This window comes from Amphiura filiformis, chromosome 12 (assembly GCF_039555335.1).
Source record: "Amphiura filiformis chromosome 12, Afil_fr2py, whole genome shotgun sequence".
In the NCBI taxonomy this organism is placed as follows: Eukaryota; Metazoa; Echinodermata; class Ophiuroidea; order Amphilepidida; family Amphiuridae; genus Amphiura; species Amphiura filiformis.
This window is the reverse complement of record NC_092639.1, coordinates 18,853,760-18,871,495: the sequence shown is the minus strand read 5'-3', so window position 1 is coordinate 18,871,495 and position 17,736 is coordinate 18,853,760. Positions and strand designations below refer to the sequence as shown.

The 17,736-nt window shown below is 36.7% G+C and overlaps 1 protein-coding gene across 2 annotated transcripts in view; it reads right to left on the bottom strand.

Annotated features, from left to right (window-relative positions):
- The window catches only part of LOC140165900 (prolyl 4-hydroxylase subunit alpha-1-like), a 52,427-nt gene that overhangs the window by 31,953 nt on the left and 2,738 nt on the right, over positions 1-17,736 (bottom strand). For both annotated transcript variants that reach the window (XM_072189244.1, XM_072189245.1), the window contains exons 2-5: positions 13,317-13,493; positions 9,675-9,814; positions 2,835-3,011; positions 1,596-1,750 (exon numbers count right to left, since the gene is read on the bottom strand). In XM_072189244.1, coding sequence (XP_072045345.1) covers positions 1,596-1,750; positions 2,835-3,011; positions 9,675-9,814; positions 13,317-13,492 — 648 coding nt within the window. In that variant the 5' untranslated portion in view covers position 13,493. The remainder of the gene's footprint in view (positions 1-1,595; positions 1,751-2,834; positions 3,012-9,674; positions 9,815-13,316; positions 13,494-17,736) is intronic.

The window sequence follows — 17,736 nt, the reverse complement described above, 5'->3', positions numbered from 1 at the left end:
AGAGTCTTCCAAAATTTCATAACAATCGGACGTGTAATTTTAATGGCAAATTGTGCTCAACAGCTGACTCGAGATAGCTCCAACTTCGAGCGAGCACCATCGTGTGATCGGTTTGATCAATTTTCGCCATAGAAGCTGTAAAAAACATAAATTCTTTTCCTCTATGGTCATCTAAAAATGATTAAAATGCGATTTTGGGAAGATTGTTGTCGAGCCCTCCCAAATATGGAGTTCTGACTGCCCGATAGGGAGCTAAAAAATGGAACAACTTTTTCCAAACCGTGTTAAGTCTGAAGCGACTTGCTTCTCATTTACTTGTGTGATACGATAACAATACATGTGACAAGTTTGACATGAGTTGTACCATCAACATGGCTAGATAACAATATTTTGTTCTTATTCCGGAAACAAATGCCACGCTCAGTATCGTAAATGTGCGTTTGCTTTGTAATGGTGCATCCAACTGAAATTATAATACCTATTTCATCACAGCACATTGCGATATCGCACAGGAAATCAGAAACATTATGTTTATGGATTTAACCAAGTATATGAGACACATCCCTGATTTAACATAGTTGGGCTGTTTTGAATGAGGTTTATCTTGGTGTAATGGGGTTTAAGTCCTGCAAAGGTCGTGGTGAATTCTGCTGTAGACATGACTGCATAATGGTCTTTTTATTTCGGTCTTCAATTATAGTATGGGTAAGTCGGCGCTATTTTTCAGTTTACGGCGAGTGGGATGACATAAGCCATAATTATTTTTCCACTTTTAGCCATTTTACTGAATACATGTAGTCTGCCTCTACTACATATTAATATATTGATCAATGAGTCAAGTAAACATAAGACAATAATCGCATTTATAATATTTTCTATAGGTGTTGCGGTTCTTGAGTTAATGCCAATAATATATTGAAAAAGTGAATTGAGCGTCCCCCTGATTCATACCCATTGAAGGAAATGACCCCCGAATATAAAACATGTGATCTCCTTTATAGAACCCATACTATTGTGTGTCAGCTTTTTGTCTCAATTATTTCAGTGCAAACAACGCTCCCCTCGGACCCGCCTTAAAATCAATCAAAAAAGGGGCAACGGATAGGCAATGGAAAATAGAGTGTCATAATACTCTTGAGGAACAAAACACAATACACCATTATTTTGTTCACTGAATTAAGAAAGACTTAGGCACAAAATTTTTTTTTGGTCCTATAGCGCTATCGGTGCCCGAAGAGGTACCGATGACACTTTTTATCGTACCCTGAACATTTGTACAGTGCATTTGTTTTTGATTTAAATGAAAAACAATAACAATATGCAAATGTTCATTATTACGCTTGATACAATCTCCAGGGAGCGATGTTACGAGTTATCGGTACCTTACCGGACACCGATAGTTCTATAGGACCAAATTGGATGTGGTGCCTTAAAGTGCAATTCATTTGCGTTATGGGTTCGTTTTATCTTAATCAATAGTGGTTTTATCCATTGGCAATATAGTTATGAAAATACATTTCATACCTCATGTACGAGCGCCAACGGTCGCCGCAAATGTGGGAAGGGGTAGTTATTGGGTACTCTGTGATACATACCTGCTTTGAGCATTCAATCATGTGCGTTGAAATATTCGGAATTAAATAGTCTGTGTCGCTGCTCAATCTGCTTTGAGCTTCGTGCATCCAGTGGCAGACATTTTCAGAGGTACTCACTTCCCACGCCTTCACGCCAAGGTCAAAGCAATCAATTGCTGTTTTTGAAAAATGTTAAAATTAATGTAGAATGATGATCCTCAAAAGTTAATCATAGCCTGAATGTTTATTGTCAGAGCTGACACATTTGGGCCTTGCCTTTGGTGAGATTTTTCTTCCTCTCCCAAAATGTTCCTATAAATTCGAGGAATCCAGCAATTATGGTCAGGTACTTTTTAGAATATGATTGCAGAAATATGCAGTCATATCGAAGACGGGAGGTTGCGGGTTCGAACCCTGGTGGTGGATTAGTACGCTCTCCTGGAAAAATTGAGTTAGCTTAAAACTCACCCTGTACATGGAACTTACTGCTAATTTGTCTAGTTGTAACTCGTACGAAAATTGGGGTGCTGATCCTGGCTGCGAAGGTCATTATTGTGGAATATCTAGGGTATGCGCTTCTAAGTGTTGTTGTAGGTTCAAAGTGACAATATAAACTGAGCTCAAAAAGAAACTTATAATTTTTCACAAGGTCATATCTTGACATCCTGTCCATCAAATTGAACCAAGATTACACACAGATTTACTTCAATACTCTACTCTTAACACATGTCAGTAACCAAGCAGTTATCCAACTGACACAACAGCAAAATGCACTGACATGGGACAGCTTCCAGGACCACATTCACAGCCCAGCCCTGTTTCATGAAAAAAGTGTATGAAAAGCAGAAAGCAGCACCGTTTTATCATCTGTTCGAGGATCTTGTGTGCATTCTCACAGATTTTTTGTCCTGGGTGCCAAATGTTGGGCTGTGAAAGTGAATGAAGTCCAGGAAGCTGTCCCATGACAGTGCATTTTGCTGTTGTGTCAGTTGGACAACTGCTTGGTTACTGACATGTGTTTTGAGTAGAGTATTAAGGTAATCCTGTGTGTAATTTTGGTTCATTTTGATTGACAGTATTTTAAGATATGACCTTGTGATTCACAAGTTGTAAAAATTATAAGTTTCTTTTTGAGCTCAGTTTACTTAATCAAAATGAACAGTATATCTCATCTAAACGAATAGTTACGGGATCATAAATAAATTAAACGAGTAGAGATTATATTCAAAAAATGAATAGTACGAAATTAGTGTGCACTACCTTTTAATGGAGCAGAACTTTTGTTACGTCCGATGTGACCATCTGCAATGTCAGATACTCCTAGGTCATAGGTGTCCTGGAGACGCAACAGAGCATCCATAGCACCTTGGTAGTCAATTTCTGAAGGATATGATTCGCCGGCAGATGACTTCAACATCGCGATATTTAATCTATAATCTACAAATAAGGATACAAGATGGTTACGACTTAACTTAGGGCCTACATGGTGTCCCAGAAAAAAAATACCCGGCGAATGAATTAGGACGTAAGTCGAGAAATAGACATCATAATCCAAAAATTGAAATATCAGCATGTAGTCCGTCGTATTCGGCATCTTACACGCTAATTTGGCTGGAATCGCCGTTTGACTAATTGCGAAGAAATGAGCGATTACCTGACCATAATTGCTGGATTCCTCGAATTTATAGGAACATTTTGGGAGAGGAAGAAAAAGCTCACCAAAGGCAAGACCAAGGATTTTAACCAATAGAGAAACAAAACTGAGTACTAGAAATGACCCAAATGTGTCAGCTTTGACAATAAACATTCAGGCTATGACTAACTTTTGAGGATCATCATTCTACATTAATTTTAACATTTTTTTTTAAACAGCCATTGATTGCTTTGACCTTGGCGTGAAGGCGTGGGAAGTGAGTACCTCTGAAAATGTCTGCCACTGGATGCACGAAGCTCAAAGCAGATTGAGCAGCGACACAGACTATTTAATTCCGAATATTTTACTGACTAGTTTTTTGTCTGACGTCAGGGCAAAGGCGCAACCTGATTGGGTGCTGACCTGCGCAGTACAGCATTTTTGGTCTGGTTGACGGGACGTCATACGTAAACTAGTCTTTTTAGGGCGCCCTCTACGGAGGGGGCACCATATAGGCATGACTTTGTGAAACGCTTCTAATTTCACTCTTGCTAGATTTACTCCGCAATTGTTTTGCTAAAATATAATATGCTTGGATTTTATTTTATTATTGATTTCTGATATGCACGGGATAAAATGGTGTGCGTATATTCTTTGTTTAAAATGCAAAATTAATGGACTTATAAAAACACCAAATAAACCGTGACCTTTGTGTGGCGTGAACCAGTTTATCGCCTCTTTGATCCCGATAGACGGTGACATTTGACCATTCTAATTATGTATGTTTTGAACATGTTTGCACATGAACTAGTTGTTTACAGTGTGAAGAATCTACAACATGCTCATTTATCAGGGCACAGTTCTTTAACCCCAATACATTTGTACATTCATTGAATGACCTTTGAAAATGTGAGTACAAAAACTCATACTTTGCAACTTAAGGTCAAATTTTGCACTATGATTGTTTAATTGAGGTTATTGATAATATGCCACTGGAATGAGGCCATTGTGGTCCCGCGGCATAGTGATTGCAGTAGCAACAGGACCGTGACCTTTGCACACCTAATCCTTAAACCAACCCCAATCAATATATAATTGACCAACACAACCAACACAACCACTGACCAATCATGAAATCACTAATTGGTTTATGTGCTTGACTACTAACTGATTGTGACCAAAGATAATTAGAACACAGCTCAGTATCTTTGTGCTTTGTGGTGACTATCTCTGATAAAAAAACATAAATTAACGTTCAATTCTGGTCAGCAGAGAAAGGAATAAATTCGGAAAACATGATTGTGTCAGAAGTGTATAATTTGCAAACAGAGTTGCCAACCCCGCGATATGGCTGCCCAATTAGGCGACTTTTGACTTGTGGTTCACCGTTGTTCACCCGGGTCGATGTCGGGCAGCTTAAAGCAATAATGTACGATTTAGGCCTACGTCATTTTGTTAGTGTTTACCCAAAATGCTAAATGAAATAATATTTATAATAATATGCCTAACTGCTGGGAAGGGTTCCTAGCAAGGTAAAGTGAAAATGGCTATTTTGTCCGTTTAAAATAGAGTTCTATGGCCGACTTAAAGTCATAATTATGACGTAATTTTGTTATTGTTTAATAAATTTTTAGCAGAATTAATAACATAAAAAATGGGATGTGCCCGTTTCATGAAGAATAACGATCGATCTTACCCTTGATTTAACAGGCCTGTCAATTTCTTGGAATTGTTTGATATGAAAGGAGGGTATGATTTTTTTTTGGTATTAGTTTAAGTATTTCCTAGCCTCTCTTAGCCACATGGTTGTGGGCTACAAAAGACACAGAGTATACCTTCGGATAAACTGGAATGAGTGCGCCGACCCCAAGTTTTCAACATTTCAGGATTGTTTCTGGACGGAGGTCGGGTGAAAAACGAAATTACGTTTACATGACTTTGTCGAAATTCGTCGTGTGACAAGAATGAGTGTGTATAGATGACTAGGGGGAAGCTTACTTATTTGTGTCTTCTATACTATCCATCATATACACTAGGTCCTGCATAACGAAATTCAACAATATTCAATATCCAAAGCAATATCCTCACTACAATAGGCCCCCGAAACAGAACTCCCACCCCACATAATCGCAAATTGACACGAAAGCTTCATTCCATGAAGCATTTCTCTTGTATTTGATCATCGTCTACTCTTCCCTAGAAAAAATCATTATAATACCAAATCTAATCAGCATGGAATTCACCATATCACGTCCAGCTCACATTGGGCGCCCCATTCCTTTTTTAAAGGAATTTTTATTTAATTCGGTCTCTAATTTTATTCTGTTTTCTAAGTAGTACAGCTGCTTAGCTCCCAATAATTCGAATGGGTCCCTATATGACAGCGCCCTAAACACCCAATGGGTGGATCGATTAAGAATTAGACGTTATGGTGTTATGGTGTTCTATAAAATATTACCAAAGAGAAAAATGTGTTTAAGAAGACATTTGAAAAATCTAGAAACGCAGTGTCCATTTGATACTCCCCATTAACATAGGGAGTACTTTACTACTACTAGCGTGTTTCTATTAAGTATCCGGAATTTTTCCAGTGAAATTGTTCACCGGGTAATAGCGGAGAATGACGGCTAACGGTCAATTTCTATTGGGGGATGTTATCCGGAAAATACCAGCCGCCGTGGCCCGATCATCACACTTGCCGGCGAAAGGGCATATTTCGTGTCATTGCAAAAAGTGTGGGTTGACCTTGGTGGGACATATTACGATCGAAAAGTTTAACTTTATATATAATATATTAAATTTTCATGTTCAGGTCGGGGCGTGACTACACTGTACAAAATACGGTGTATAACCCCCCCCCCTCCACACACACACACAAACACACCCCACACCGCAATCAAAACCACTCTGCAATCTCTTTTATTCCTTTAGTTTTCCACGCGAAAGTAGGATTTTCAGCCGTTATTTCTGATATATTAAATAATCTTATGCCTATTTTTTTTCCGAGTTAAAATTGTACGCTGTAGGCCTACTTCAAAGCATGCTGATTAAATGATAAACATACACCTGATCGTGTTAATTTCCACTTTCTCCCCTGCATGCGCACTCTGTCGGAACGATGTCAGTTTCTATTGGCGTTATCATGATAATTTCTCCGCCATTATCCTACCAAAAGTAGGATAATTTCCCCGAAAACTCTCGCCGCTATTATCCGAAGAATAGCGGAGAAGGTCAGTTTCTATTGGGTACACTTAATCTTTTTCGTTCTTTTTAAACAATCTGTTTCTTTCAAAACATTTAATTAGGTTTTGTTCAAATTTTAAAACCTGCACGATACTGAAAATTAAAGCTTGCATGTAAGATGATGCTCAGTACATGTAAATATCTTTTTTCGTTAATGTTGATATAAATGTTGTATAAAGAATTCCCTTGATAAATTTGTGACTATTTTTGCATTTGTCTCCAAAAAAAAAAAAACACGTAAGTATAGGATCAATGAATCCAGTTACTTCACTAGAATTTCAGTGACTCAAGACAAGCGGTACGTTATTTATGATAAGAAAAGAGGTACCGCTAGAAATAACCTCATTTCTTAACATATATCATTTGATTCATTTCATTTTTCATTTCATTTTATTAGAAAAAGCATCGTGGCCCTAAGGCCAAATTGAGCAATTTTTACAATCATTAAAAGACATCAAAATATTACAAAATTACAAATACAAAATATATAAACAACAAATTTAAATTCAAATAATGCAAGATAAGAGATGAAGAATATTGCACATATAAATGGATATTGATACATATTAACATCAGCATGCAGGTGTGAGTCGGTTCCGGGAGTCGGGGTGGGTGGACAAAGGGTACACAGGTGAAGGGTGCATGAGTGCACGCATGCAGATGCACAAACAAAGGCACGCCAGCACACATGGTCCCTTCATCTCTGAACACATACAACACCCAACCACCACAGAAAAACAGCCACTCACACCTGCACAATATACTCACACACACACACACCCCCACACCCCTAATACACACCACAGCCACACCACACATATCACTGGTCTCAAACAAACTCCAAAAAACACCTGGTACTCCCTCGTGCTCCCACTCACACATACAAATAAAGAGATCATAGATAAATTAAATAAATAATGACACCTGCATAATACATGTAATACATCAAAACTGTTTAAAAGCACTAAAAATGGCAAGTGCAAAAGGATAACTACTGATTCAATAAATTATTAAAATATGGCACTGGACTATTAGCAAACCTGAATGTTCTGACTGGAATTTTTGATATTGCACTTGAATTGCCGAGATTTCTACCATGGGCTTCAAACCTAGTGGGGGGAATGAGATGACTAGTACGGGCATTGGTTGATAGCCCTTCAGCAAATGAATGACAGAGTAATTCTCTTCTGTTAGTTAAAAAATCAAGATTGCACGAAGTAATTGCATCATCATAAGATGTATAGTTCCAACCAAGTATTGTCCTACATGCCCGTTTTGGATACTTTCAATATCAGCAGATTGTTTTGATGTAATACTTGAGTGCCAAACCACAGCAGCATATTCGAGAACTGGTCTAAGGTAACTTTCAAGAACAATGGTGAGCTCATCTTGAGAGAAGCCAAATCTTTTTAAAGTGCGAAGCATAAAAAGACGCCTATTGGCTCTGGTTAGCATGTCATTAACCTGGGCGTCCCATTTAAGGTCATTTTGTAACCAGAGACCGAGCACTTTCGCTTTGTCAACATAAGGAAGAGGCTCATTACCAATTCTCAAATCTGTGTGTAGTGGCTCTGATCTACCAAAATTAACAAGTAGAGCCTGGCATTTGGATGGGTTTAATTTAAGACTATTGTTTTTGGCCCACTCAGTAAAATTATTCAAATCATCTTGAAGACAGCCTTTAACATTACGATGACGGTTCTCACCAAAGGTCATGTCATCAATGTATTTCCAGTATTGTGATTTGGCATCTGTGGCAGCATCATTAATAACAATTTGGAATCCAATAGGACCCAGTTTTGTGCCTTGAGGAACCCCCCCCCCCCTTTGACCGTAACATACTCAGATAAAGAATCATTGAATTTCACACACTGCTGCCTGTTGTGCAAAAATCACAAATCCATGGCACAATGGTTCTTCTCACACCAACTTCGATCATTTTCTCAATTAACAAGGTGTGATTGATAAGATCGAACGCTTTTGAGAAATCTGTCAGAACCACTGTGCCAATGTTGTGACTTTTTTCCGCACCCTGGTGGAGAAAATGCATGAGGTTAACTAAATAATGGCTGGTAGAAACTCCATAAACATTGCCAAACTGTTTGATGTCAATAAAATTCTCAATGTCTTCCAAAATCCATTTACAGATAAAACCCTCAGCAATTTTGGAGAAAATTGAAGTGAGAGACACAGGCCTAAGTTTTTCAACATTAGGAGGGCTGGTCTTTGGAACTGGCACATTGGGTGGGCACAATTCCCTCCTTGTAGGAGGAATTTAAAATATCTGTAAGTGGAATACTGAGTTCATAAGCAAATTCACGCACCAATTGAGGTTTAAAACCATCGGGGCCACCAGCTTTAGATGGATTCACTTTCTTCAGTTCAGAGTAAACATCCCATGGGTAGAGATGAGGGACTGGATTTTTTGCAGGTAAATAAGCAGGTAGCTTAGCCAGGACAAGAGGCTCAATGTGGGCTGACACACTAGCGAACATGTTGTTAATAGTGTTAGCCTTACCTGTAGAGTCATCATCATCTACTCCTGGGACACTCACTCTGAGCTCTGGTTTGTTGTTATTTGTGACAATTTTTATCTGCTGGTGCCACTTACGGGGCTCGGTTTTTTGAAGAGATCTAATTCTCTGAGCATGATAAGTTAACTTAGCTTTAGTAATCTCTCTTTGAACCTTGTTACGTAATTTACGCCACTCAACAGGGTTAACCTCAAAAGCCATTTGCCGTTTCTTAATCAACTTCTTAACATATGGCGTGATCCATGGTTTATCATTATTGTGAATCTTTTTTCTTTTTATTTGGGAAACACTCTTCAGAAGCAGAATCAAGCATGGCATAAAACCTATCAACTTTGCTCTGAGTACCCTCGCATTCAAGGATTTCATGCCAGTCTTGTTTCTGAATCCATGTACCAAAGCGATTAATTCCATCCTCAGTGATGAACTGAGGACTGATATAATATAACTGATATAATGAACCACTTGTCTTTAATCATTGAAATTTCAGTGACTCCTTGCCCTATAATATACATAACTTTTGTTACCAGTGTGTAGTTATTTTTCGAGAAAAATGCAAATTAGTCACAAAATTTATCAGGTGGTGTAGTACCTCTTTGCAACGATGCTGATCCTATATGTATCCTTAGTCTCTAAGACCGTAAGAGCATGTCAAATCTTTGTTTGTATCAACATCATGTCAGGATAACGTACCTTCTGCATTTTTATTAGAGCCAATCAACTCGTCCATCTCAACCCATTGTCTTGTTAGTCGTCTTATTAGCATATAAGATTGGACTGGGTTCCCAAGGTCAGTTTTCACACCTCTCTCTTTCTTTATTTCTGACAGGAGACTGAAATTATTAAAAAATAATATCATTTTCAATTTCCCCGAATGGGTGAGATTACGATATTAATGTCAAATTAATTCATCTAGTTAAATGTTAAATACGAGTTACATTACATTACATTACATTACATTACATTACATTACATTACATTACATTACATTACATTACATTACATACAAGGCATTTATAGGGCGCCATTTCATAAAGACCACGGCGCCAAGATAGAAACATATAAAATATTTGAAAGGCAAAATAAAACAGCAAACTGAAACAAAGCCACCAGATTATTGTGGGAACAGGAAGGTTTTGAGACCTTTCTTGAAACTTGGCATACCGGCAGAGAAACAGCAGTACGGAGTTCAGATGGAAGTGAGTTCCAGAGTGCAGGTGCGGTGAGAGAAAAACTCTTGTCGAAAGCTGATTGCAGGCCTTTAGGGTTGAATTTTGGTACAGAGAGACGTGTAGTGTCTGTTGCAGAACGCAAGCCGAGACGAGTTTGGTTGTACAATGAAATTGATTCAATGAGATAATTTGGTCCATAGCCATGCAGACATTTGAACACATAGAGCATGATCTTATATAAAATTCTCTGTTTCACAGGGAGCCAATGAAGTTCTTGCAAATACTGGCTGGCATGGTCATACTTAGAAGCAGAGAAAATTAATTTTGTACTCCAGTTCTGCAAGCGTTGTAATTTCATGATGTAAGTTGCATTAGTTCCTGCTAATAGTACATTCCCATAGTCTAGACGTGACAGCACAAGAGATCGAACAACATGGGTGCATGTTTCATTATCAAGAAAACGACGGATCCGAGTAATATTGCGTAAGTGATATGTGATGTTCTTTGACAGTGAAGTTATCTGCGGCAACATACTCATAACATCATCAAAGATAACGCCCAGGTTTCTGACACTAGTGGAGGGGTGGACGATGTCATCTCCAATGCGAAGGCATATATCAGGATACAAGATGTTATTGATGACAAAGCGGTTTCAATTGATGATGGGTTAGATGGCTCAAAACTACAGAAAATCTGTATATCGTCCGCGTACATGTGATATGAAAGCGAGTGATTTTTGATGATCCTGCCTATTGGAATTGTATACACTGTGAAACCTCGGGGCCCAAAATTGAGCCCTGAGGTAGTCCATAGTCCATGGTCTTTGCCATTGAGTAGACACCATCAATCACAACAGTTGTTGTTCTACCAGTAAAATAGGACCTCAACCAGTCAAGAGCAATCCGCACTGAGATCGAGTAAGACAAGGAAAACTCCTTTCTGGTTGTACACATGTCCCATAATCTCATCTTTCACTTTCAACAGTGCCGTTTCGGTGCTATGGCCACGCATATAGGCATATTGCAGTTCTTCACCAAGATGATGTTTCAACATGTGGTTGTTGATGTTGTTGACAACATGTTTCTCTATCAACTTTGAGAGGAAAGGTATGTTTACAACCGGTCGGTAGCTTTTCAGTTCACTCTGGTTCAACGTTGATAGCCAATTCATCTGGTTTGTTATCAAACTAGTGCTTCTTGAACTCCGAAATACCGTTAACATAAGAGATATTCTATTCCATATCTTTGCTCTTATCTTTAGTGGTCTTCTTTTTTTGATCGGAGATTTCCAACATTTTCCAGATTTTATTTTTTTTCCTTTGTTCGTTTACTTTGCCCAAAGTCCAGTCAGGCTAGCCAGAGTTTTTGATAACTGCACGTTTATTCGTTCTTCTTCTTGGATTTTGTGATAGATTTGGATGAATCCAAGAACCTTTGGTGGGAACATAACAGAGTTTAGAGAAGTTCAGGAAGCCATGGAGATGAGAGGAGCAAGATCTTAAGGCCAGAGTAATGGAAGACACATCCATCCCACGCCCGAATTTGAGATTTCTTGATATTTATCAACACTAAGATGTATTCTTTCACTTGAAACTGATAAAATACAACTTGCTAATATTTACTCGTATTTTTGCTTGATTTATTTCACTAGTTTCAACTTTAAAAAGTCACATGGCTCAAGACAGCTTAGTAAATTGGTGGGAAATAATGAGTCAGAAATGCGCGAATGCGCGATTTCTCAGAGTTCACTTTTGACAATATTGCACGATTTTTGTGACAAGATAACTCGAAAAATATGCAAGCAAAAGGTAAACTTTTTGCACTATCGTTTAGAGCACATCAAAGTCTAGGGAAGGTTTTCTCATATTTTCCAAATATTTATTTTAGACAAAAATATACACCATTACATGCAATTTTTAGCTTAATAGAGTGACAAAATTGCTTTTTTCACATATTTTTTTCAATATTTCGAAAAAAGAGTTCATATCTCTTCTTCATGAAAAGCTAACTGATTTTTTTTACTCCGAACGGATTTTTTTTCTTTTTGGTCAAAAAAAATTGGGGTAAAAAAGTGAATTTTTGTGATTTTTTCAAAAACTAGAGATTTTTATACTTTGGACATACAATTAAGAAATAATGATGCTCGAAAATGTCCATGTTCTCTCCCATTACTCTGCCCTTAAACAGAAAAGAAGGCACATATCTCCTAGGCTAGGCTTTCAAAAACAGGAAGAGAGAATAATGAGTAATCAGTTTCTCGGGGAAATGGATCGAATTACCATATCAGTAGTATCTGATGTAGTTCTCCGATGTGAAGGACAAAGTAAAAATTCACGTGGTTTTGTAAAGCACAAAATACAACATTACCGGGCTTACACTGTTTCCTGTAGTCCTACATGAAATGTTTGTGCTGCAAATTTCGATTTAATTTAGTATTATAAAGGAAAGGATTTTATTGGACCCCAATCGTATTTTATCCTTATTGGAATGGCGGAGGGAGGGGCTGCTACCCAGTAAACACAAAAACGTTTTAAAAACGTTTTAAATAAGTTATATTTTGGCTTTTGGTTCCGGTAAAAACGTTTTAATAACATTAAAATGTCGGGTTATAAAAGGTCATGATAACGTTTTATTGAAAAACACACTATCTTTTAAATGTTTTCAAAAAAAAAATTTTTTAACGCAAACATTTTTGTTTGTCAATTTAAATCATTATGTTGATATTTGAACTCAGCGAAATCTGTTTTTTTCAAAACCTTTTATTATTGATTGGTTTAAAGTCATGAAAACGTTTTTAAAACGTTATTGCAAATATTTTGGGCAAACATTTTTCGCAAAATATTTTTTCAACCCCAAATAATTCGTCGTAAATATTAACAAACTTAAATACATACTTATATTTTCAAATTCGACAGATAATAATAATAACAACCATAAAGCACTTAGAAATCAAATCAAAACTCGACCGCCGGTTGACCGTCGGTTCCGGGCGGTTTCCAGTGGAGCGATTTAAGTGGTTTGTATACCAATGTAATACAATATAGGAAGAATTGGTTTGACCTCCCTGGAGTTCTTCTCAATCAATGTAGCTATCATTCTGGACCTCTGCCAACTGGACGCAACCGCCCGTCAACCGCCGGTAGAGTTTTGATTTGATCCCTTACCTTTCAATTTTCTCAATTTTGTCTTCTTCGTTTTGAATATATTCATCGACATATCCCAACAACTCCTTTTCCGTAGTTATTAAAGGTTTTAATTTGTCAAATGAAGTAAAAAGATTTTGACTCATTATACAAACAATACAAGTCAAGAAAATCACCACTGCTATATCTCGAAGCATTCTGTAACATAATATTAATAAAAACAAATGTTAATCCATGTTTATTTGTGATGCTTGTTACGTAGACGGCGCAAGCATCACAACAATTGTAAAGTTACTGGAACAAATCATAATAGGCTTGAACAGTAATCAAAGTGAAGTCTTACTCTTACTGTGATCTACCCATAATGGGGAGTATCAAATGGACACTGCGTTACTAGGTTTTTCAAATGTCTGCTTATACACATTTTTCTGTTTGGTAATACTTTATATACATCATAGTGCAGTTTTGTCCACGGCAATTTCAGCCATAAACCCGCTTAGTGAAGATTAAACCGAAATATGCAGTACTAAACCATTATAGTAATCGATTGTCCAATGCAAATTGCTTACCACGTGATAATATTAATCCAATGAGCGATCAAATTGTCCGCTACGGTCGACTAATCCAATCGATAATGATGCTATTGACATGTACGGGCGGAGCTCCACTGACTGATTTTTGGGGTATTTTTCACTGGTTTGTTATCATTTACTTATCAAGGCGGTCCCCCGTTATTATAAGGACTATGCTAATAATTTAAAGATTGACATGTAGAGAATAAACCATACTTGATTGACAGAAAGTACTAAATTTGTACCTATTACGGTTTCGTGGCACCCATCTCCCAAATGCGACCAAGTCAGGGCGGCCCGGTGAAGCAAAATGTGCATTGGATTAACACGGGAGTTTGGATAAGATCAGAGAAGATGTAGATTTCCTTTCTCATACAAATGTATGGTCCCCCGTTATTAAAGCTTGTACCGGGTTAAAAATTCAGATATTTTGAAAAGAATAAGTAATTGAAATAATAGAGCAAGTACTAAAATCATAGCTTTTATACTTTTTGATATATGACGCTAACTAGTTCATCTCCTATATCTACAACACAGTGCTACCAGTACGGGTCAATAATATTGCCTATTGTGAGTGCCCCTGTGTTGTGTGCATACATGCAGTTAACAATAACTGCATGATGTAACATCCAATTCTTAATCGATCCAACCGTTGGGCGTTAAGGGGGCGGTGTTAAATAGGGGCCCATTCGAATTATTTAATTAACACATCGCCAGATGTTGTGACAAAATGGAATCCCCGCTCTTAAAAATATTCAAATTTGACGCCCATATTATATGTAGGCCTATAATGTTGACTATTTTTCCGGGCTATTTTCTCCTGTTTACGCAATTAGTATAATCTTCCCTACCGTATCAATGTTAGGCCCTGTATCCATAGGCTGTTGCCTTGTGGCGTGTGCCCTTGTTCCGTGTTCACTTGTTCCCATGTGACCTGCCACACAGACAACGAACCTTTGTTTTGCTTTATAGTGGCCGCTACGAACAAAGGTTCGTTGTCTGTGTGGCAGGTCACATGGGAACAAGTGAACACGTAACAAGGGCACACGCCACAAGGGAACAGCCTATGGATACAGGGCCTTATAGGCCTACTTGTAGTCATTATTAATAGTAGGTATGTCACAGTAGACTACCCCGTAGTCCACTTGCCCATTGTGCATACTCTGGATATTGTATTTTTAAAAGCTTAAAACTATGATTTAATTAATGTGTGCACAATTGATAGATTTTCACATCTGATCAGTCACCCTACTCCCTCTGTTTGTTAGCTTCCCAAGTGGACTACTGACATTGCCTTGCGGTTAAGATTTTTAACACGGGACTCTATGGAGAGTTAGGCCAATTTCTGTCCTAACTAAAATTGGCCATGATGTAATGCATCTTTAAATGGATCTGCCTTGTGATTGGTCGCCCATATCTCGCTATGGTTTAAATCGTCTGGGCCCGCGCCATTACCATTAACTACACCGTAAACAACTGTCTGTGGTATTTGCGGCGCTTTTGTGTTGACGCGAAAGTTAATCTCTCATCAAACATCTAGCGCGTCCATGCTTAGTACTTGTGGTTAATGGACTGATAAACAAGTATGCTTGACAGTGTGTTTTTAGAGAGCAAAGTCCAGGGGGTAAAGTTCTGCTTACAATTCAAAGATCATAGTCGAATTTTCGGGATTCGCTATCAATAAACGGGTAGATTTCAAAATCAGAATTGTTCAGTATTAAAGTGAGCCGTTATAATTATGCAAGATAATGTTGCATTCAATTACTTTTATTGTCACTAATCGTCTGATATTTTTAACTCTTTATGACCATTTTACTATTGAATACTTTAATTTTAATAAACATCAGTATAATTTGAGTTCAACGAAATGGGTTCATCATGACTAATAATAAGGTTTTTAATAAAATTCGACTATGGCATAGTCTAATGTCACAGTGGCTGCACAATAATTCTGCCACACTGTGCGTGCAAGCATAACAGTGAATTGAAAAGCGCGCGCTTCAAAGTTGACCAATTTTAAAAACAAATCATTATCAAAGATATTTTTAGGGAGTAATTTTCCAAACCACAATAGCTCTAAGCCATTGTGTGTGTCCAAGGCCATACTATTTTTGTATACGCGATACAGTAGAATGGCTGTTCCTTTTACCATTTGTCTTCCCATGTTATTCCAGATAATAAAATGTTAATCTAAAGTCTTTGCAAATGAATTTTTATTTTTACTTTTCGGATTTAGCTTTGAGCAATGGTGACATATAACATGTTTACAGAAAAAATGAAAATTCTATTCCAAACATCGTCAAATGTCAAACTTTGTATTTTTTGTATTATATTTAAGTAATTAACTGCAGTTTCTTTATTCAATATCATAACAGGTTCATACTTGACAAATTTATGGTGAATGAATAGACTTTCATTAAATATTGAAAAAACCAAAAATTACTCATGCCTAATTTACATAATAATATCATGAATACATAATTAGCTGTAATTAGCTAATTTGCATAATTAATTACTTTTTGTGTATTTTTTGTTATCAATTGAAATAACTTTGTATACATATGTGTGCAAAAAAAACCGCACCCTGATATCATGTATGGTTTTCTATTGGCATCAATTTTGCATATTAATTAGCTGAACTTAGTAATTTTTTCACCTTCAATTAACTGCAGATTGGCTGAAATAGCTAAAATAGTATATTTGGTTAATTTATTATAATTATTCAATGATAGATTTTTAAATGTTGTTTTCTTTAACGAAGTACGGATAAGATTTAACCGTGATACTTAAATTAACGCTGCTTTTTCAAGCAAGGGTCCAAATAAACCTTCAAAATCTCGAAATGTGCCAATTTTGTCATTATAGCCATTTGTGGCAGGTTTTAATTCCATTTACGAGCATCTTAAAATTGACACTAGATCACAATGCATTGACCGATTTCAATTCCGTTTTTGGATTTTTGATACTTTAATAAAGCTCATTCATGTAGAAACATTAAATAATGTGTTTCTGCTGCGCTTATTTTTGGGGTGATATGCCTATTAATAGTAGTTTTTGTTACCTATTATACAGATATAAATTGAATAATGTTATATCAGTGCTGACTTTATCTGCGGGCTGATCCCAGCCCTAAACACAAAAACGTTTTTAAAACGTTTTAAATAAGTTATATTTTGGCTTTTGGTTTAGGTAAAAACGTTTTAGTAACATTAAAATGTCTTAATGGTTATATAAAAGGTTATAAAAACGTTTTAAAACATTTTTGTATGATCCTACACACTACAACAATATTTCTAAAATGTTTTCAAAATGTTATTATAAAATATTTTTGCAAACATATTTTGCCAAATATTTTACCCAACCCTTAAATAACATTATGTCCAAAGTTTTGCCCCAGCAAACACAGAAAATGTTCTTTGACTAAAATGTAATTTCTTCAAAACGTTTTAATAACATTTAAACATCCGCATTATATAAAGGTCATAAAACGGGTAGTTTTTAAAACGTTATTGCAAATATAAAGGCAAACATTTTCACAAAATATTTTTTTCAACTCAAAAATATTCTGTTTAGAATGCTTTGTATCAGGTTTTCACAAATGTTTTTGGAATGTTATTAAAACGTTTTTATACCCTTTGTATAACCCGACATTTAAACGTTTTCTGTAAAACATTTTGTGTTTGCTGGGCAGTAGATTATCAAAAATGTTTTTTCAATGTTAAGAAAACGTTTTATAACAATTTAATATAGTCTCGATTTGGAATATAACAAAACCACATTTTTATAACCGTGGCCTTTTGCGAATAAATTGAAAATGTTATATCAGTGTGACCTTTATCTGCTGGCTGATGTGCTGTACCATGTGTTGC